This window comes from Dermacentor albipictus, chromosome 3 (assembly GCF_038994185.2).
Source record: "Dermacentor albipictus isolate Rhodes 1998 colony chromosome 3, USDA_Dalb.pri_finalv2, whole genome shotgun sequence".
NCBI lineage: Eukaryota > Metazoa > Arthropoda > Arachnida > Ixodida > Ixodidae > Dermacentor > Dermacentor albipictus.
Window position 1 is genome coordinate 62,970,039 of NC_091823.1, and position 22,131 is coordinate 62,992,169.

General features: G+C 51.9%; 1 protein-coding gene across 2 annotated transcripts; it reads right to left on the reverse strand.

Annotated features, from left to right (window-relative positions):
* Positions 1 to 367: 367 nt before the first annotated feature.
* On the reverse strand, positions 368 to 22,131 carry LOC135898792 (neprilysin-like). 2 transcript variants are annotated; one of them, XM_065427957.1, is made up of 3 exons: positions 21,797 to 22,131; positions 18,523 to 18,893; positions 368 to 1,945 (listed from the first exon to the last, which is right to left on the reverse strand). In XM_065427957.1, the coding sequence occupies exons 1-3, from the start codon at positions 22,116 to 22,118 to the stop codon at positions 701 to 703; spliced, it is 1,938 nt and encodes a 645-aa protein (XP_065284029.1). In that variant the 5' UTR covers positions 22,119 to 22,131; the 3' UTR covers positions 368 to 700. The 2 variants fall into 2 exon arrangements, with proteins under 2 accessions (XP_065284029.1, XP_065284028.1); XM_065427956.1 differs by lacking the exon at positions 368 to 1,945 and adding an exon at positions 12,575 to 15,454.

The following is a 22,131-nucleotide window of genomic DNA, read 5'->3' on the forward strand; positions in this document are numbered from 1 at the left end:
GCTACAATGAATCGCTGTTGATGTTTGTCCCCATGTTAAGTTTTTATTTCTTCCAACGAAGACGAAGTGCAGCCATTGTGCGATAATCTGTTTTTCTGTAATTCCTATAACAGTGTCTGGATTGACCCTCGCCACATCACTGCTATAGACGTTCGTGGCGAAAACTGCGCATATGCAACCCTCTTTTCACTTTACTACGGTAGACCAATATCGCTGAAAGGTTGTGTAAGGTCAGAGAGCCATGAGATGGATGGAAATGTCATCCTATTTTCATGTATATGTGGCTGGGCGGTCATTTTGACTTATGGTCATACAGGCCTGTATGATGTTCGAAGAAGGACAAGCAAAGTAGACGGACCAGTCAACGTCACATCTGTACTTGAAATCATTTATTTTGCCATCAAAATGAAGATATGAAACGAAAGCTGCGGACGTTCTCAAGCGTGGGCATTATGTTCCAGTTGCGCATCGGCTCGACAACTTCCAAAATGAATGTCGTTATGTACAAACATCTCACCACCAAACGTCCCAGGCGCTTGACAGTGTGGCTGGCAGAGCCACCAGCGGTGTATCTGCAAACATTCGTCGAGATGCAGCAACAGCACGGCGATTGACGGACAGTCTCTCGGTTACCTTAAAAGTCTGCACATGGCGACCAAAACAGACGTGGTACTTCAGCGCATGAGCGACGCGCACTGTTTCACTCCTCTAGGTAGATTCTGTGCCGTCTCCTACTCTCCGTGGCCCGATCTCCCTTCATGTCGACAGAGGACGGGATCAGCATGATAGACCTTATCCACTTGGGGCGCTTCGTAGTGCCTCCAGACTGCTTGCCCTTCATGGACAAGTGTAGAACCACGGGTTTCATGCCGCGGTAGTTGCGGCCTCGGTGCTCCACATTGGCGGGCCACTTACCCGAGTTGGTGGCCACTCCTCTGTAATTCTGCCGCGGCTTCGACGACGGGAACACGCCGACCGTCTTCCACTTCGTCTTGGACGGGTCGCGACTGGCGTAAACACCCCTCAGCCGCTGGCTGCGCTGTTCCTGCTGCGGCCGCTGCTGCTGCTTGCCTTCCAGAGTCCTGATCAGTTCCAGCGGATCCTCGGCCTGCAACGCGGCGCTCAACTTCTCGATAGGGAAGCGCTTGATGGTGAACCGTGGCTTCTTTGTGACTCGAGCGCTGGTGTAGCGAGCGGCAGCGCGAGCGGAAGACTTGGCTTTGGGCTGCGGGCGGTATCCTCGGGTGCTTTTTCTTCCCGCCGACACCAGGCGCGCGTACCCAACGGCTCTTGAGCCAGGGGGCGTCTCTTCGTACTCGGCGTCGTCCGTTCGGATGACGACGGGCGACCTGCCGTAGATGTCTCCTGGAGAGTCGAAGTCTTCGCCGATGTCCGGAGTTTCCGCCGCCGGTTCGGCGTAGTCGCCGCCATCATCTTCGAAAGCGGGTGCTGCGGGGCCGCCTCCGTATCCTCCGGTTGGCCGAGAGGGCGGCCTGCGCGGAGATCCGTAGCTCGGCGGCGGCGGAGGCTCCTCGACCGGGGGAGGTGGTGGGGGTGGCGGGGGTGGCAGCGGTGCCGGCGGAGGAGGCTCGACCTTGGCGACCTCCGGCGGCGACCCAGGCTCGACCTTGGCGACCTGCGGCGGCGACCCAGGTTCCAAGTTCACCAAAGTGCCGTCCTCGCCACCCTCGACGAGCACGTTGCCGTCGACGTCCGCAGTGCCGATTGTCTCGACCACGTCAATGACGTCGAACATGTTCATTCCCATTCCCATTCCCGGCGCACCGCCGCCGCCGCCGCCGCCGCCCATAGCGGGTGTAGGACCACTAATGATAAAAGTGGCAGTTCCACCCCCTCCTCGACCGCCCTTGCCACCGCCTCCAAAGAAAGTAGCGGAGCACGTAGCACAGGACAGCAGCAGGAGCAGGCACTGCCGCTGGTAATTCTGAAAAAGAAGACAAAAAAGTGCAGGGCGTTTCAGTCACTAAGGCTGCTTAATTGCGCATGATGAAACGCGCTCGCGGTGCAAAGCTAAAGGGCGTTAACAACGTTTAGCACAGAGTGGGCGCCGCTATTCATCGTTAATGTCTGACAAAAAGACGAGGCACTAGGCGCACATAAATTGCTCCTGGCTCCACTAGGTCCACACACTTGGCGCCGACACCCCACTGGTGTTGCTCGTTGCGTCTTCTCGAAAGCAGAAGCCGCCAGAAGTGGTGGAGTTGCGCTAGGCCTGAATACTCGACACTTGAAGAGGACGGCAGACAAAGAGCTGCGTATCCAAGTGGTACCCGGTGGCTCATTGCACATCACCAAGCGACAAAAGCGCTGCGGCAGGCGAAAGTGCCGGTCGTCTGCGTCACAACGCAGTACCTACCGCTCCCATGGTGCCGAGAGATGCTGCTGCTCAAGCTGCACCGAAGGATCAGCGACGAGTGACTCCCTGCAGGCTGCCGCAGGGTGCCTTATACGCGACCTAGGAATGCGGACGCCACTCCATAACAGTGCACGATCCGGCCGTGGCATTGGAGGCGCGCGCGGCGCGGTCGTGACGAGCCACATTTGACGCGGCCGCGCAGGAAAAATAAGCGCGCCCGCCGTCGCGTCGAAGCGCCGACGCTTCCAACTAGCGCGTGTTACCTCGCACACCTTCAGCGTTTTTTTTTTTCTTCTCTGCAACGCGAAAGTGCAAAGTACATCGCGCCAGCGCGGCAAGGCCGAGCACCAAAGGAAAAAGGCGGCCGCCTCTTGTTCCTTTTGTTTTCTTTATAATCTGGCATCGCTGTATGCGTGAGCATACTGCTCGCTATAGCCGCCCGCCGGGGTTAGCAAGGGTCGTCGGAAGAAAGGAGCGCTCGCTGGATCGTTCCCTCTCTCCCTCTCGCGCTCTGGGATAGAGGCTCCTTCCAGACGTCTTGAAAGCCGTTGTTACGGCTTGTTCGGGCGCTCTCGCGAGCCGGCAAGGCGCTCTAGGAATGCGCCGCCGCGCGGCCCACCCGCTTCGACGTCGGATCACCGCCCCTATATATCCGCACGTCTGTCTTTAAGTTCCGTGCAGCCAAGCGAAAACCTGCAGCAACGGCGACACCTCCTGCTGGAGCGTAAGAACTTCACCAGAATCCCAATATCCATGCCTTTCTAGTCGATCTTTGAAGAGTCGTGTCAAGAACGCCGACATAGCCTTGGCGTTTACAGCTAGAGACTTCGAGGGCTTTTTTTAATTTAGCCGCCTACAATGCGGCTACAACGAGGCTGTTCTTTTCCGCCAAGACAGGGAGGATTCAGTGGCACAGGCATTCAGTTTCGATGACACTGCGCGCAACCAACCAGCTTTTCTGACGCTGCTCGCGAGCGCTCGTGCATCCGGCGTTGTTTCCGAATGGTGCTTCGCGCGACGACGCGAGTCCGAGGCGCGCCGTCAACAGCAGAACTGGGTGGTCCCCCTTCTCTTCCCCCCCTGCACTTTCCTACAGGCCTCATAGCAGAGAGGAAGCGGCACGTGGTACCATTATCTGGTTGGGAGGCGCGTCGGCGGAAAGACAGCACCGTCGCATGTTGTCATAGTTGAAATCGCCCGACTTTTACGTCTCTCTTCCAGGAGCGCTCCGCGGAACCTCTGAAGCAGTGCAGGAATGCGCGTGGAGTGAGTGGACGCGAACGCTTCGGCGGCCTGCGCCGGCGTGCTCGCAGGGAAGAACCGCCTCCCCAAGGTCGCCGTGAGCGCTTCATTGTTGTCCAACGAGGCAGAGAAAGTCGCGTGCTTTTCGAGACCACCACCGCGGCGAGCATTTGGGCGGGCCGACGACGGCGGGTCACCGAGCGGTCCTCCGCGTAAAAAAAAGTGAGTCGAGTCAGGCTCGTCGTGGAACGCGCTGTATACGGTCTGCTGAACTGAGCGGATGAAGACGTGCGCGCGGGCTGTGATTAACCCTGCCGACCGAGACGCGTGCTGTGCAACGTACGATCTCGATTACGGTTGTTCTGGGCAGTGCACGACCTACATCTAGCACCGACTCTCTCTTTTCAGCAATACCGGCACTTTGGTACGCCTCAACATCGAGAGTGACGTGTCTTTTTGTTTTTGTTTTGTTTTTGTGGAGCATGTGCAAGGATTGGAAGGGGGAGGGGAACTATACTATGTTTCCAAGTTTGCCAGGGCCCCACGTTGTGTGCCAAATGCCCGCTGGTAGTGCGTTACCAGGTCTGGGCTGCATATGACGTGCACGACGGCATCATGGCACGCAAAACAACCTCAGTCTTGTTTTGTAACGAGTCGGTAATGCCCTAAGGAGTGCTGATTATACCGACTTGGTGCGAGTGTTTTCTCACGCAGGCACATGCAGCATGCACGACGTATACAGTTGTACGCTTGAATAGCAGCCCAGAGACCCACTACGGAACAACACCTAACATTTAGCTAACTGTCGATCGAAGAGCACTACGTTGATGTGCTCTATTTATCACATACAAAGCTATAGATAATTTCACGGTGAACTGACAATTGTGTGTTCACTAAGGACGAGAACCAAAGCAAATCAAGCTCAATCAAGTCCTTTCTAGAGAAGTGTATATTGTGCGCGAGTATTATTCATTTCATTGTTGATGGACTCCCTTATATGAACCAAACAGGCCCTCGGCAGTATCAACGCTTGATGCGCTTCATTGCATAGTGGATGCACGTCTTTGCTACGAGAAGCCCGCTTTGCCTGTCGTTCCCATGTTGCGATATTTCCCACTGATAATGCGATGGTTTTAGCCATAAGCTAGCTCATTATCCACAGCCTTGTTTTTTTTTAAAATTATTTTCTACCTGGGTGGAACAATGACGATGATGTCCCGGCACTCAAAAGTTTGACAGCGAAAACAAAGCATAAATGGAGCTTAAGCGGAGAGAAGGTATGTCTGTTACTACTTGAAATGCAATCCTCTTCTCTCAAATTTTCATTTTCACACAACAGTATAGGGAAGCGGCCACGCAGATGTACCCTACGAACGTGCCCCAGTGAACTGTGCCAAAGTAGAAAATTAATTTCACAAAGAAGAGATAAGTATCCGCGAGCAGATGCTGTGAAGGCATTCTCAGTGAAAATCAGTGCATTATTTCCGTTTTCTTTGCCTGCTTGGACCTCAATAGTGCACGAATGTGGCGTGTATGGCTGTTCGCCTAGCATCGCCATTTCCTCCTGGTCGGCAGTGGCGTCGCGGACGCTGAGGTGCTATCCTCTAAGAATGGAAACAACGCTTAAGGAAACGACCGTTGCTCTTTCTTTGCGCGCTGAGAGAGATTAAGCTAAACGGAAAAAGAAGAAAGGGCGTCGATGGTGGCCCAGGGTTTGGGGAAGCTGTTTTTGCATGTAGAACCGATCCGTCTAAGCGGTCATCATGCCGACGTGATGGTCACGTGGCCATCAACTTGAATTCACTCAGCGAGGACGCGTTTCTCTTCGATGACGTGTGAAGGACAGAACTGGAGAACGACAGAACTAGAAAAGAAAAAAAAATTCTGCAATAAGTGCATCCGACTCATGACCAGTCCCCAATAGTGGGTATGACCCAACTATATAAAAGCAAACCAATCAACCAAGAGCTCTAAAGCATTTTTTATCAACTTCCGTTATTCTGAACGTTTCTTTGCGTCCCAAGACAACTGCACGTGACACCGAGTTCACATTTGACGGAAATGGGAGCAATATCAGGGGTGATACACGCGGAATGGTTAACGCTTGTGGCTTTGCATTCTATATAACGAAATCCACAGTTCTGACGACCAAGTTTCTCTTAACAAATCTTTAGCCCAAATATCAAATTGGTGTACTTCGTGGCAGATGCAAATAAACCACAGCAAAACGGTAGCGATGAGACTTACGCGTAAGATGAACCCACTCATTTTCACTTATAGCATCAACGGTAACAATCTATCTGTAGTTCCAAGTTACAAATATTTAGGGGTAACTATTACATCCGATCTTCGATGGAATGATCACATCACATACATACACAAGAAAGCCATGAGACAACTAGGCTACTTACGGCGAACACTTCCCAAAGCTTCAAGCGATGTAAAACTTTTGGCCTACAAAACGTATATACGACCAACACTCGAATACGCTGCAGCAGTGTGGGATCCGCACACAAATATAAATATAAGGAAACTAGAAAACATTCAGCGAAAGGCAGCTAGATTCATTTTTAATTCGTACAGCAGCAAAACATCGCCGACTGCTCTATTAACTTCTGCAAATCTAGAATACCTTCAAACAAGACGGTACCGCGAAAGGCTAAAAACATTCTACATGATATACAATGATAACCTTGGAATCGACAAAAACACCTACTTGAAACCTCTTACGCAGCGTTCCACTCGTTCTTTCCATTCAAAAAAAGTTAGCGAAATTTATTGTAGAACCAACACTTACATGAATTCTTTCTTCCCCCGTACCATCCGTGATTGGAATCGTTTGTCCAGAGAAATAATCGAGAGCTCTTCTGTTGCCACTTTCACTGCCGCACTTCAAAATGTGAAATGATAGTGTCTTTTCCCCAATGATCTAGCAACGTTTCATGAAAGCGTCGCACTTATCTCCTGCTTTTCTTTATTTTGATGTTTTTACAGTTATGTTTTCTTTATATTGTGCATCGCATTGACATGTATAACGCATCGAACCAAATACCTTTTTTTTCTCTTGTTTCCTTCACATTGTCAATTGTTGAGCAACGGACTTGTCAAATATGTCTTGATGTGTATTCATATATCTACTATTGCGATATTGTTACGTAGGAAGACACCGACGAAAAGCTATTTACAAGTATATTTACAAGGCTATACGCCGCAGTTGACCAAGAGGCAACAGCCCGCGCTAGCTTCCAATCGTCGTCTTCTTCTTCTTCCTGCTCGGCTCTTCATTGGGAATACTACCCCGTAGCACTACCCCCGGCGGCAAAAGCGCCGTCCCGGAGCGACTAAAGGCTGGACTCTGAAGCAGTGTAGTAGCTCTTGAGCCTACTGACGTGCACGACATCACTAGACGCCAGAGTAGATGACGAGGTTGAGCTCACAGGAGCAATTTCATAAGTCACAGGCGTCACCTGGCGCAGCACGCGGTAGGGCCCTGTGTATCGCGAAAGGAGCGTTTCGGAAAGTCCAACGTGACGACAGGGCGACCACAGGAGCACGAGTGCACCAGGCGAAAACTGTACATCACGGTGGCGGGCGTTGTACTGACGCTGCTGCGTGGTTTGCGAGTCCGTCAGTCGAGCACGGGCAAGCTGGCGTGCATGATCGGCGAGGGCGATGGCGTCGCGCGCATACTCGGTTGTTGAGGTCACAGCAGGAGGAAGTACCGTGTCAAGGGGCAAGGTCGGTTCGCGACCGTAGAGTAGATAAAATGGAGAAAATCCGGCGGTGTCGTGCCGGGAAGAATTGTAAGCAAAGGTGACGTAAGGAAGGGCAACGTCCCAGTCGTGGTGGTCCTTCGAAACGTACTTGGACAGCATGTCGGTAAGAGTACGGTTTAAGCGCTCTGTCAGGCCATTGGTTTGAGGATGGTATGAGGTAGTCAGCTTGTGTTGAATAGAGCAGGAATGCACAATGTCGGCGATAACTTTCGAGAGGAAGTTACGACCACGGTCAGTAAGCAGCTGTCGCGGGGCGCCATGCACTAAGATAATGTCACGCAAGAGAAAGTCCGCGACGTCAGTGGCGCAACTGGTAGGAAGAGCCCGCGTGATAGCGTATCGGGTGGCGTAATCAGTTGCGACGGCTACCCATTTGTTCTCAGAGGATGACGTGGGAAAGGGACCGAGGAGGTCTAATCCAACACGAAAAAACGGTTCCACAGGGATGGGGATCGGCTGGAGATGACCGGAAGGTAGCACCTGAGGCGTTTTCCGACGCTGGCAGGGATCACAGGCAGCAATAGAGCGTCGGACGGAGCGAGCAAGACCAGGCCAATAGAAGCGGCGGCGGACGCGGTCGTACGTGCGGGTTACGCCAAGATGTCCTGCAGTGGGTGCGTCATGCATCTGAAAGAGCACAGTCTGTCGTAGATGTTTTGGCACGACAAGAAGAAGATCAGGGCCATCAGGGAGGAAGCTCCTTCGGTACAGAATACCGCCCTGGAGGACATATCGGCGAACGGATGCGTCGGTAGGTGTAGAGCGCAGACGCTCGATGAGTACTCGCAACGATGGGTCTCGGTACTGCTCATCGGCGATGTTAGCGAAGGCAGACACAGAGAAAATGCCGTCGGCGGTACTACCGTCGGTGTCGTCAGGCTCGTCTACCGGGTAGCGAGACAGGCAGTCAGCGTCCTTGTGTAGTCGGCCAGATTTGTGGGTGACAGAGGACGAATATTCTTGGAGGCGTAAGGCCCAGCGACCAAGTCTTCCTGAAGGGTCTTTCAATGAGCATAACCAACAAAGCGCGTGATGGTCTGTGATGACGGAAAAGTGTCGGCCATATAAGTATGGGCGGAACTTCGCAACCGCCCAAACTAGGGCCAAACACTCACGCTCAGTGATGGAATAGTTGCGCTCCGCGGGTGAGAGGAGCCTGCTGGCGTAAGCGATAACACGGTCGTGGCCACGCTGGCGTTGTGCCAGTACTGCGCCAATACCGTGACCGCTGGCATCAGTACGGACTTCGGTAGGCGCAGAAGGATCGAAATGGGCCAGAACGGGAGGCGTTGTGAGAAGATCGATGAGAAGCGAGAATGCAGAGGCCTCGTTATCGCCCCACTGGAAAGGGGCGTCTTTTTTCAAAAGCTCGGTTAGTGGTCGTGCTATGGCCGCGAAATTTTTGACGAAACGGCGGAAGTACGAGCAAAGGCCGATGAAGCTGCGCACATCCTTGACACACTTCGGAACAGGGAAGTGCGTAACAGCATGGATCTTGCCTGGGTCCGGTTGCACTCCGTTCGCGTCAACGAGATGTCCGAGGACAGTAATCTGGCGACGGCCGAATTGGCACTTCGATGCGTTGAGTTGCAGACCGGCTCGCCGAAAAACGTCCAGGACTGCTGAGAGGCGCTCGAGGTGCGTAGCGAATGTTGGGGAGAATACTATAACGTCGTCCAAGTAGCACAGGCATGTGGACCATTTGAAACCGTGAAGAAGGGAGTCCATCATTCGTTCAAAAGTGGCAGGAGCATTACATAGGCCGAACGGCATCACCTTGAATTGATAAAGACCGTCGGGTGTCACAAAGGCAGTCTTCTCGCGGTCGAGATCGTCCACGGCAATCTGCCAATAGCCGGAGCGAAGGTCAATAGAGGAGAAATAGCGAGCACCGTGGAGGCAGTCAAGGGCGTCATCAATCCGAGGTAGGGGATACACGTCCTTTTTGGTAACCCTGTTAAGGTGCCGATAATCCACGCAAAAGCGCCATGAGCCATCCTTCTTTTTTACCAGCACAACCGGTGACGCCCATGGACTACACGACGGTTCAATAATGTTCTTGGCAAGCATTTTGCGAACTTCGGTGTGAATCACTTGACGCTCAGCCGGTGATACTCGATACGGGCGGCGATGAATGGGAGGGGCATCTCCGGTATTAATGCGATGTTTAACAGCTGTTGTTTGGGCCAAAGGACGATCGTTAAAGTCAAAAATATCTTGGTAGGACATCAGAACGCGGTAGAGCGCACGAGCGTGCTCGGACGGCATGTCGGGTGCAATCATTTTCTGTAAGTTGGCGATGGCACAAGTTGCCGACTGCGATGGTAGAGGAGGATTGGTTGAATTGTCGTCTACTGAAATCGATGCTACAGAGTGATCCTCGAATGAGCAAAGTTGGGCCAGAGACATCCCGCGTGGCAGCACTTGTGTCGTCAAGGCAAAATTGACCACTGGCAGGCAGACGCAATTCGCCGTAATAGATAAAATAGTATGAGGTAGTGAGATCCCGTGTGTAAGGAGGACGTCTTGCATAGGAGCCGCGATGTAGTGACCGTCGGGCACTGGTGGGGATGACACGAAGTCAACGTAAGTCAGTGCCGAAGGTGGCAAACGAACGAAGTTGACGGAACTGAGGCGAGGAAGGTGTTGTTCAGCGGGATCCAGAACAGGCAGGTCGAGGCGGAGAGTACTGGCGGAGCAATCGATGAGAGCAGAATGTGCGGAGAGGAAGTCGAGGCCGAGGATGATGTCGTGGGGACAGTGAGCGATGACTGTGAATAGCACGGTAGTGGAGCGATCGGCGAAGGAGACGCGGGCGGCACACATACCAATTACGGGGGCTGTTCCGCCATCGGCGACACGGACAACAGGCGTCGTGGCGGGCGTGATTATTTTCCTCAGCCGGGTACGAAGATCCGCGCTCATTACCGACAAATGCGCCCCAGTGTCTATGAGAGCTGATACAGGAACACCGTCGACTTGCACGGAAAGAAGGTTCAGATGAGTGGGCAACGTCAGGAGAGGATTTGGCGGCGTAGGGAGCAATGCAGCGTCACCTCGAGGCGCTGCATCGTCTAGTTTTCCGGCTGGGAGCGGCGTCCGAAGGGAGTCGGCGAATAGGAACGACGGGGCTGGGGAGAGCGAGATTGTCGTCGTTGGGGCGAAGGTGAACGAGAATAGGGGCGGTTCGGCGCAGGAGAATCGGTGGTGGCATTATCTGAGCGGGCAGCATAGCGACGAGAAAGGCCATCTGGGGGGCGAGAGTAGGCAGTATATGTAGACTGGTTGAGGGAACTCCAGCGACTGCGGCAGTGCCGAGAAATGTGCCCAATTCGATGGCAGTGAAAACAAATCGGCTTGTCGTCTGCAGTGCGCCATTCAGAGGGGTTGCGGAAACGTGGTGGGTAAGAAGGTGCGGGACGGGGTGGAATCGAAGATGCCGGGTGGGGATCAGGGCGATGGGCCGAGCAGATGGTGTGAATACCCATGTTGGCGAACTCCTGGCGGACAACTGCCTGGATCAGGGAAACAGGGACTGCAGGTGCATTGGAGGGGCTGGAGTCGAACGCAGCCGGATAGGCGGCCTCGAGCTCACGCCGGACAATCCTGGTAACATCGCCAGTGTTGTTGGGACGAGGAGCGTCGGCACAGGAAGATGTCGCTGGGGTGTTGGGCAGACGGGCAAACTGTTGGTCGATACGTCGGCTTTTAGCAAATTCCAGGCGGCGGCACTCTTTTATAACTGCATCCACCGTCGCGACGTTGTTAAATACGAGCAAGTTGAAGGCGTCGTCGGCAATGCCTTTGAGGATGTGGGAGACCTTGTCGGACTCAGTCATGTGTGCTTCAACTTTGCGGCATAGAGCCAAGACGTCCTGAATGTACGTGACGTAGGGCTCCGTTGACGTCTGCACACGACCGGAAAGCGCCTTCTGCGCGGCAAGTTGGTGACCGTAGGGGTTGCCGAACAAGTCTCGAAGCTTTTGCTTAAGCGAATCCCAACTGGTCAGCTCATCTTCGTGCGTCCGATACCAAACTCGAGGTGTGCCACCGAGGTAAAAGACGACGTTGGCGAGCATGATAGTTGGGTCCCACCGGTTATTGCGGCTGACGTGTTCGTAAAGGCTGATCCAGTCCTCGACGTCTTCCCCATCTTTTGCCGAGAATACGCCAGGATCACGGGGAGCGGAGAGGGTGATGTAGGTCGTCGAAGTGGCAGCAGGTGTCGGAGCCGGTGGTGTCGGGTTGGCGTCGCCGGGAGCCATGAAGGTAGGCTCGACGTACCGTCCACTGCGAAGCTCCGTGACGAGGTACGGGGAACGTCCACCTCCACCAAATATGTTAAGTAGGAAGACACCGACGAAAAGCTATTTACAAGTATATTTACAAGGCTATACGCCGCAGTTGACCAAGAGGCAACAGCCCGCGCTAGCTTCCAATCGTCGTCGTCTTCTTCTTCCTGCTCGGCTCTTCATTGGGAATACTACCCCGTAGCAATATGATGTGTGTTCATATATATAACACTTTACCATTTGAAATTATATAATTCAGTGCCGTACTTCACACAACATTCACTTTTTCTCCAGTTCCATTTGTTTGTATGTGTGCTCTTTTTGTTGTTCAGGTACATTTGTACCGAAGAGTAACCCACTCTTGCTTAAGGCCTGGAATTCAGGCTAGCAGTACTTAATAAATAAATAAATAAATAAATAAATAAATAAATAAATAAATAAATAAATAAATAAATAAATAAATAAATAAGACGCTCTGAACGAGAGGCATAGTGTTCCGTTTCGTGGAAATAGGGGGCATGTTACAGGTGATGCGTAGACAGAGTTCAATGTGTGTGGTTTAAATAAATCTCGCTATTTAGCCCGCTGATCTGCTCTTTCGAGATCGAGAGAGAGAGAGAGAGAAATCTACTGTGCGCAAACTTGTTCAGTTCAGTTCAGTTTTATTTCCTTAAAGACCCCTTTGCTAGGGGTATTACATAAGGGGTGGGTACAGTTGAATATGCAAATATAAACACAGGTATACAGAAAAAAATTGTACATGGAAGCTAAATTTTCGCAAGTGCGGCGCATGTCGAAATTACTCGGCATAGCAATTGCGCACTTCCTGGAGCTGGATCTTTTGACACGTGCACATTATTAGAGTAAACGAAGACCAAACGACAAAGCACACTTGTCTAACGATTTCCTTTCACTCAGAGCTCATATGCTCCTCGACGCAGATCAATCAGCTTATCAACTATACTTTCCCCATGGCGACGGATTGAAGCAACCTGTGTGTCCGCCCACCTATCGAAAAAAAAAAAAATCGTGCCGCGATAAGTGCCCGCACATGTCGAAATTACTCGGCATAGCAATTGCGCACTTCGTGGAGCTGGATCTTTTGTCACGTGCACATTATTAGAGTAAACGAAGACCAAACGACAAAGCACACTTTCCCGTGGTTTCACAATCTGTCGTTGCCCTACAGTACACATGCACGTGAATTATCGCCCGCTTATCCATCTTGCTGTATAGAGCTTTGGCCCCCCTTACGATGCCTTGTGAAATACATTTAACTGGAAAGCCGAGCAAATAAACCACATGCGCTGACCGTAGTCAACGAAGCATTTAGGAAAAAAGAAGCCTTGCACTGCAGTCATATCCGCGAGCTAACGCAAAAGTCAGTTTCACAAACAGCACAAGTACAATTGCAGCGAAGTCACCTGAAACAGTCTGCCTGTGTTTTGACATGTGAAGCATCGTAAGTCCATCGTTGCAAACACCTAGGCAATCCGCATTTCATTGGGCAGTGCCTAACCGAGCTCATCAGTACATTGAATCTGAAACACATATGAAAATTATCACCGCTTAGGAGTGACGTAATACAAAGAACAGCGCAACACTTGAGCAATTAACGGCGTCGCGAGGGAAATGACAGTCAGTGCGCACATAGAGGCAAAATGCCGTCTTTACTCCTAACGAGGGAGGCCCATGGCTCCAACATTTATGTATAGGTTTCCACAAATAAATAGTGTTCGAACGATGAACGCAATACAGTGACATAAAAGTGCCATCGTAATCAAAGATGCGCCACAACCACAAACACACCGAAGTGCTCAAAGCAGCTCGCATCGGTCCGCAGGGTTCATAGGCTCTCCTGGAGCGCAGTCGAAGGCTTCAGCGAACCGGGGCAACTGCTTCAGCGGCAGATTGCACGCAGCCTCGTCCATTCCCACAGTCACGCTGCCATCGCACTGAACGTAACACAGAGCAATAAACACCAGCGGCAGTCCGCGATATTTCTCGAGCCCTTTCAGAGCGTTGTCCAAGGCACGGCCGCTTCTTTCGTAAGCATCCACAAGAGCGTTGAGACCAATAGTTTGCGCCACAAAAAAGTCGGCATCTTCGACGTTGCCGTATTGGCTGGCTAGCAGGCAACGGTATAGGGATACAATTTCGGGAACTTTTCCGATGTCGTATATATAGGCGCTTAGAAGCAATTCGCCCAGCGCTACCGTGACCTCGTATCCGAAGCCACCGTAGTTCACAGAAGGTGGCAGCGTTGAATCGAACAGAGGAAAGGACAGGGCATACGGCATCAGTTGGAAGTCCCTCTTCCCGTAGGAGTGGACGTAGTAACGTAGGCGAATCATGGAGAACAGCATCTGATCCACTTCAGGTGTGTTTCTGACTGCTGCCGAATGTTGCCAGTTGCTCAACAACGAATCCGTCATGTCCGGTACCTGGCCTCGGACAACGGTTTCGTTCTCTTCGCTCTGCTTCTCGAAGTTGTGGAACGCTGTGGTAAGAGAGCTCCAGTCGGCTACCACGGTTATGTTCTCGTCGAAGTAGGTCCAGTTGGAAAGACGGCGCCAGAAGGCAAGCCGTACCGACAGCGCCAGTTCTCTCGCAATGGGCCCTGCCTTGCCCTGGAAAACATCAGCGTTGTATCTCGCAAACAGTGCCTGCCTGGAAAAGAACATGGCTCTGGTGGCACAGAAGATGCCATAGTGCACCTGAGCCACTTTGTAGTTATCACCGTAATAATTGTAAATGAGCTCCCTGTTTGCGAAAAGAGCTGCCACTTGAACCGTGGACCAAGACACTAGTGTGTGGAACGAGTCCGAGCCATTCGACCTCCAGAGATCCAGCAATGCATTCACATAAGCGACATTCGTCGTCGTCAGCAAGGGATCTTCGGCCAGGCTCATGTTAAGCTTCCGGAGAGTTGCCGTCCACTTGGCTTCGGTCAGGCCTATGTCCGACGCATCCGGAATTAACTTTTCAGCGCTGCCTGTGCGCATAGCCCCGGCGTAAAAGATCTTTTGCAGCGCAAGGTACGCTGAACCTTGCGTCTGACTGTACGTTAAGGTGGCCGTATTGTTGCGCTGAAAGCGCTCCTTGAGAAATTCGAAGTTCGCCTCGCCCTCACCATTGAAGTGCAGGCGCATGTGTTTCTCGTACAGGAATGAAAACAGCCTGCCCGGACCTGCGATCAGCTCAACCGCACTGCGGCGGCGGCTGCTGTTGTTCGCCACGATGTCAAAATTGAGCAGCACGTCCCAGCCCAGTTTGAGGGAGCAGTACATGAGCGTGTAGAGGACGTCGGCGTCCGTGGACGGATGCGGCCACACGATGCCGGCGTCATCGAGCGCCTTCCGGACGGCCGGCAGATCGTCCCTGCCGCCTTCGAACAGCGACACGCAGCTGCGGTACACGGCGGCTGCCCGTTGCTCCTCGTTTTGTCCGGACGGCGGAACGGTGATGTCCTTCAGTGAGGCGGTAAGCTTGTCAAGCACGTAACGGAACTGTTCCTCCCACACGGTGCCTCTGTGCTCCTTCCGCCAGCCGTCGCAAACGAAACGCGTGAAGCTGTTGCACGGGTTCGCCGATTCGTTGATGGAGGAGCGGAGCCGTCTCGAGTAGGCGAGGCAGGCATGCGTCTCGCACGCGCTCGATAATGGCGCTGGCGTATGCCAGGAAGCCTTCAATATCGCCACTGTCACGATCGTCGCAAGCACAACCGTTGTTAATGCGCACAGAGTGACGCACAGAGGTCCAGAGGCCTGCAGTAAACAAAGACCGAAAGAAGAACGTTCACCTTTATTGGCAGGCAACGAATTAGCGGCACAAGATCGACAGCATGTTCACCGCGTTACATAACAACGAGTTGTGTGCGCCGAGATTGCAAGCAACTTCACAGCGTTGATAATGGCGCGCTCTATAACCGCACCATGGGACAGAGCCAAATACAATACCTTTATTGCGGTAGGAAGTATATGAACACCCCAGGCACATTTTGCCGTCGCCGTGATGTTCCATATAAACTTGAAGGGCGATAACACCGTCACCGCGCGCCGTATGCTGTATTTGCGAGTGAAAGCATGCGGGGGATGCCGACGATCGGCGCTCAATTTGACCATCGTCGGCTTCTCTCGCGTGTTTTCACTCGCACGTACAGCATAGGACGCGCGGCAACGGTGTTGTCGCCCTTGGAGTTGATACGAGGCATCACGGCGACGCCGACGGCAAAATGAATCTGCGAGTATCCGCATAATTGCTATCGCAATAAACTATATTCGTTAATGGCGGAAAATTTGACATATATATAAAAAAATGCTATTTCGCCTATGCGTGCAGCCATATGCAAAATATTTTCATTGTATGACCAAACGCTGGTGGAAATTGCTATTGAAATTCTGAAAGATAACACAGCGAAGGCGTTAGTGCGAACAGAAGCGCTCAAAAAAGTTACGCACCTGTTCTCACGGTTCTGAAGAGAGAGAGAGAGAGAAAACTGCATCGCTCAGGAAGCTTTTCATTTGGGGAAATGTGGGAAATATTCGGGAGGATAGGCAGGCGTATTGTTATAGGGAGATCTACAGAAAAGGCTATTTGTTTACACTATGTATACAAGGAGACTAACTGTGGGGCAATAGCAAGATGGCCGATGACAGACCTCACTTCGTCCGCCTCTTGTCCGCTCTACACTTCAGCATTTTCTTGTATATCAGCAAGACAACTGGCTCATAACACTTCCCTCCGGCGACGAAAGCAGCGACTCGGTGCAAGTGAATAAATCTGCGTGAAAGAACTAGCACACAAGGTATATTATGATGCCTCCGGGGCACGATACGGCTTGAGACGGACAACGTGGACAATGTCCGTGCGGGGATGAGCAGATGATGAGGAAGACAGCAGTGAAGCTATTTCTTAAGTGACATCAGTCACTTAGCGGCACACGCGATATGGACCGGCATACTGGAAAAGCAGTTTTTCGGATATTCCGACACGTCGTGCTGGTGACCACAGTATGACGAGCGATCCAGGAACAAGTGGGTGGTCCTGTTGTATCGAGACTGCTGGTGGATTTTAAGACTAAAAAATCGAGTGCCAGCAACTTGACGTGCATGGTCGGCACGGGATATAACAGTCTCCCGAGCATATTCAGTGGGTGGGCACCCAGAAGAAGGCACCAGGGTGTCCATGGGTAATGTAGCGTTGCGACCCTATAAGAGAAAAAACGGTGAATAACCAGCGGTCTCCTGCTTGGTTGTGTTGTACGCGAATATCACATAGGGTATTGCAGCGTCCCAATCATGGGTATTGCAGCGTCCCAATCAAGCTGTTGAGGAGGACACCTCAACAGCACTGCCCAGGGTAAGGGGAGTGGGGAGAAAAAGATCAGGTAGAGAAGGAAAGAAAGCGGGAAAAAAATGACAAGAAGGCTGAAGAAGCAATGCGGGGCTCACAGCCGCGCTCTGAGCTGTGTTTCACAACAAAAGTCAAGCAGGGCAGCAAGCACTCTCTTGACGATGGAGGGGTGGGCTGCAGGGAAAAGAAGTGCTCCCTCCGTGTCGCAGGGCAGTCCCGCACGACGATATGATGCATAAAGCGCAGTGCGCTCAACATCGAATGACGGGCAGCGCAGCAAATCGCGTTGCAGTATGCTCCCTCCTATCGTTTATCTCCCTCCATGCAAAACTCCCTCCGACTGGCGACAGACGGAAGCCAACCGCTGTGCTACGGTCCGATTGGTGCACGCTCACTGCCGGGCGCGACAGCTTCCAGGGGCGGTGGTTCGCTAGGCGGCGAATATCTGGGAAGAGTGGATCGGCGGCGAACAGCCAGTTTTTGGACGTCGGGCGGCGGGCTGCGGTCGCCGAGCGGCGGCCGCCGAAAGTTCGTCGCTTTTTTGCTACATGGAGGTTGGCCTTCACGCTCCGTTGTGATTTCGCGGCTTAGTTCGGGTTGATGCGAGCAGCAGAACGAAAGTTAATACGCTCGCTGCTGCTGCCGCGTTTCCTCACTGCAGCGTTTTGACAGAGTTTCCGTGGTCATGCATAGACTGAGATGTGTTCATGTTTGCTTGTGCACACGTGACACCATGCTTTTCCGATAAATCTGCTATCCTTACTTCCTATAGCTGTGCACTAATTTGCTATCCCCATCGATGCTTCGGCTTTAGGGCGAAATTGCGACTTTTTCCCTGAGAAAATTAACGGAGTCCCTGTAAAGGAGTACCTACACATACTCACAGGATCAAGATTGAATCACCCTGTTAATAATGCGAGATGACAAGCTACCTTTACGAAGGTTATAATGCAAAAAGCCACAAGATCGGCTGAAATGATAAGAATGTTAGAGACATATTTCCCAGCCGGCTTCTCGCGCAACGGCGGATTAAGCAATGACAAAGCACACGTACACTTGTACGAAATGTTTGCGTAATATTTCCCTTCATTAATCTTTGCAGTGACGAAAATGACGCGACATCGTGGACACAAGTGCCATAATTGTCGATGCCACGTCGCGGATACTTCGCGGCATCCCTTCATTTTTGTGATACCTCCCAATTACCTCCAGCATATTTCTTGCCATGCTGTGGGACTCTGGAATCACTCACACCTCATGCAACTGTCCTGCACGGTAGACACCTTCACGGCGCTGGAGTCGCCCGAGTTTTGGGCAGTGGAAAACCGTGTGTGGGAGTCTGGTGCATACTCCGCGGAGCTTATGCATTCATGGCATGCAGAACAATGCCTTCCACCACCTGCAGCCTAGAATAACATTGCGGCGTCGATCCATCCAGCTTTTTGCGAAATGGTGCATAATGCATAGTCGAAGAAATTACCTGGTACGGCTTCGGCGTCACCTGGGAGAACGGATCTTGGGGCAACTGGGGCGGTCTGAAGACAGGTTGTCTGAGGAAGGCTGCGGAGCTCGCGAGCGTACCAGGAGAACCAGCTAGGCTCCAAACTTGCGGCATGGAGCTGCACGGGCTCGATGGGAGCCATGGTGGGCTCTGCGCACCATTCAGGTACCCTTCCTGCGACATCGGCGACACACGCAGGCTGCCCGCGGCGGCGGCCGGGTCGCTGCCGGAAGCACCGTATGCACGGGGCGATCCCGTCGGTGACACCCCGTCCGAAGGTGCCTCGGGGCGAAGGCCTTTGTCCTTGCGGTTGAACGGACAGCGGGCGGTGTGAACTCTGACTCCTGAATCTGACAAAGAAAATGTTACGTCACAGAAAGGATTCCACCGGATCAGACATACTTAGTCGCTGTCCTTCCTGTACTCTAACAATTCGCGATATTTGCGGGTGGCTAGCGAAATGGTTTCGCTAAGCGACAAATACCTACGTCCTACATAGTGTCCTGACTATCATGCACCAAGATTTAAATATATGCGAATGCCACGTAGCTGGACTGAACCATTGCGAAGTAATATTCGCGATTGCTTGGAGATACGCATATTATTTGTTTACATACACCTAATTACATGATTCGTTTTATGTAACTAATCAACTTCTCAAACATCATAATTAGATGAAAAGTGTCGATGAGAAAATTGCAGGGCAACATGAAAAACTCGCGATGCAGTTTTCCGTTGCTCAATACGTGCTACATATAAAAAAATATGGCGGACGTTTAAGCTTCGCCTTCAAGGGTGGAACGCGATAGTGTTATCGCACCCCGTTCGCACCGCCCACACATTCGCTCGGCATGCTCTTGAGTCAAAGACGAAACGTGCGCCTGAGCAAGCGGAACGAACCAAATAACTCGGTGTCTCGGAGGGAGAAACGATCTACGCGAGCCAAACGTCGTGATTGGCACGGACAGCCGGGCCGCGACGCGCCATGAAGGCGGACGCGATCATAGGGCTGACGCCCCGATGGGGTCGTCCTCTATGCGGGCGAGTGGCGCGCCAGCTGTGGGGGCAGCGCCCAGAGTTGCCAGATGCTGCCGAGCTAATAAGCAAATAACCACCCCAAAACAAGCCCGAAAAAAGCGGCGCGACTTTTGCTAAGAAGCCCAAAAGAAGCGGACGATATAAAATTTTCTCATTCTTGCAAATCGTTTAATTATAGTGTTAAAAATCGCACAAATACGAAGGGAAGGAAAACAAATCACTTTAATTATTTTGAACAGCAACAATATCAGCAAGAATGAGCGAAAACACTCATGCACTTTTTAACGTTGTCCCCAGGGTAGTCTGCACCCTGTTCATTGCGCGTTTGCCAGTACATGAATGAAGTTACTTGTTGACTCCTCCAATCAATGTTTGATTTCACGGTTCAACTACATACAGTCATCGTCGGATGTGTTCGACACATCAGGAAAACGCTCCGCGTCCACTTCGGAACCATACATGTTTTTAGAGTTGAATAGCTGCAACATTTTTAATGTCGGTTGAAAGTCCCGGCAGCAAAGACCTCGAAACTTTAGGCCATAACGTACGTGCAGGATGCCGCTCAACATAGGATTCTTCATTATGTTTCGGTGGCGCGACTTCACCAGGTTCATGTGCGAGAGCACGCGCTCGACATCGGCATTGCTAAGAGACATGGCCAACAACGACGGAGCGAACTCTGCTATTTCCTTGAAACAACTTTCGCCGCTTGCATCCTTGAAATCTAGCACTTCTACCCAGAAAGAAGCGCCGTCCTTGTTGTTTACATTTTTCCAAGGAAGGAGGCACAGCCGTCTATATTGAGTATCCAGGAGTCCTACATCACCCTTGAACAGTTTGAGGAGAGGCACATCCTGAAGGGGCAGTTTTACCTGGCTCAGTATGTTCTCGGGCGAGAATGATTTCATGGAATTCCAAAGATGAATGTTGGGAGGAAGCCTACGGGCATTAAAATAACAATATTTGCAGGAAAAGCGCGAGTAAGCCCAAAAAAACGCGACAAGCGACTGTAAAAATTTACAAGCGACTCGGTGAAAAAAGAAGCCCACATTCGCTTATATCAAGCGGAACTGGCAACCCTGGCAGCGCCGTACATTGCGAGGAGGGGGTCTTCTGTGTTTGCCGCAAGATGGCTCTGCGCTCGCGCCAAGCGCAGAAGTAATGTAGCGGAAACGTACTTCACTACGCATTTAACTGCGACTTCTGAAATTACATGCTTATAATTACCGATATACACCGCAGCATAACTTTCTACGGCACGTTTCCAAGGAGAGACGCTTTTTTCCCGCTTTGAAGCATCGAACTAATGGCTGAGTGGTAGCGTCTCCGTCTCATACTCCGGAGGCCCAGGTTCGATTCCCACCCAGCCCATTTTGCAAGTTCTTTTTATTTATGAATTGCTTACCGCCATTTTTCGTTCACGGCCAACGCCGCCGATGCCGACGACACCGGCTTTTCAGCGTCACGAGCTCCTTAACGCAATCGCGATAAAATATTTTTCCGAGCATGAAAGAACCCCGAGAACACACGCAAAGTGCCTCAAGCGGCTAGTCGAGGGGAAATTCTGGGTGAAATCGCGGGCTTTTTTCACGCTCGATAGAACACTTTTATGTTGCACATATTGAGCTACAGAAAGCTGTAGCAGCAGTTTTTCATGTTGCTCTACAATTTTCTCACTGAATCTTCTGATATCGCTATAATATTTGAGAATTGAATAATTATGTAATTAGACGGAATTCAAAAAAGATAATCTGAGTATCTCCAAACGTCGGCAAAAACAACATTTCCTTGGTTCTGTCCGGCTACGTGGCATTTGCATACTTTTAAATCTTGGCGCATGATAGTTGGGCCATTCTGTACATACGGTCTTTCTTTCGCAAGCAGGTCCCATGCGAATAGTTTAATAATGTCACTGCTGGGATACAACGCCAGAGAGTTAGCGGATGTCCTAATAGAGTGCACACCCTGCAGCTAGGTGCGTGCCGTGCCGTACCGCCAGACCTACACCACCACAGGGCCTCCCCATCTTCGATAAACTTAGCAAACCCAACGGACGCCTACAAAGTCGGAAACGCGATGATCTAAGGTAGAAATCCGAAATTCAACGCATACCAGCTCATTAGCGTTGGCAGCCAAAACCACGCGTTGCAGTTCGCGCCCGACGCGGCAGGTTAAGCCTAACCGCGCAGGTCGGCAGCTCGAAAGCGCGCTATACCTTGCGCCCTTCCTTGCCGGGGAGCTCGCCGTCCCGCTCGATGGCTTGGGCTACGATCCGGTGGACGCATGTCGAAGTCGTCTCGCTCCTTGGGGACTCGCCTCTTCGGGCTACGGCGCTCGGGGGAACCAGGCTTGGATGTTTTGGATCGCGCCTTCTTGCGTTCCTCGTCTTTAGCCTGGGGCACCTGCGCTCCGGAGGTGGGCGAGACATCCTCGGTTGGCTGCATCGTTGAGCACTGTATATGCGCGCTTGTTGAGACGAGTAGATCGATGAAGCTACTGGTGCTGCTGCTCTCTGTTACCAAGAGGCCTAGGACCATCTTCTTCGATCGC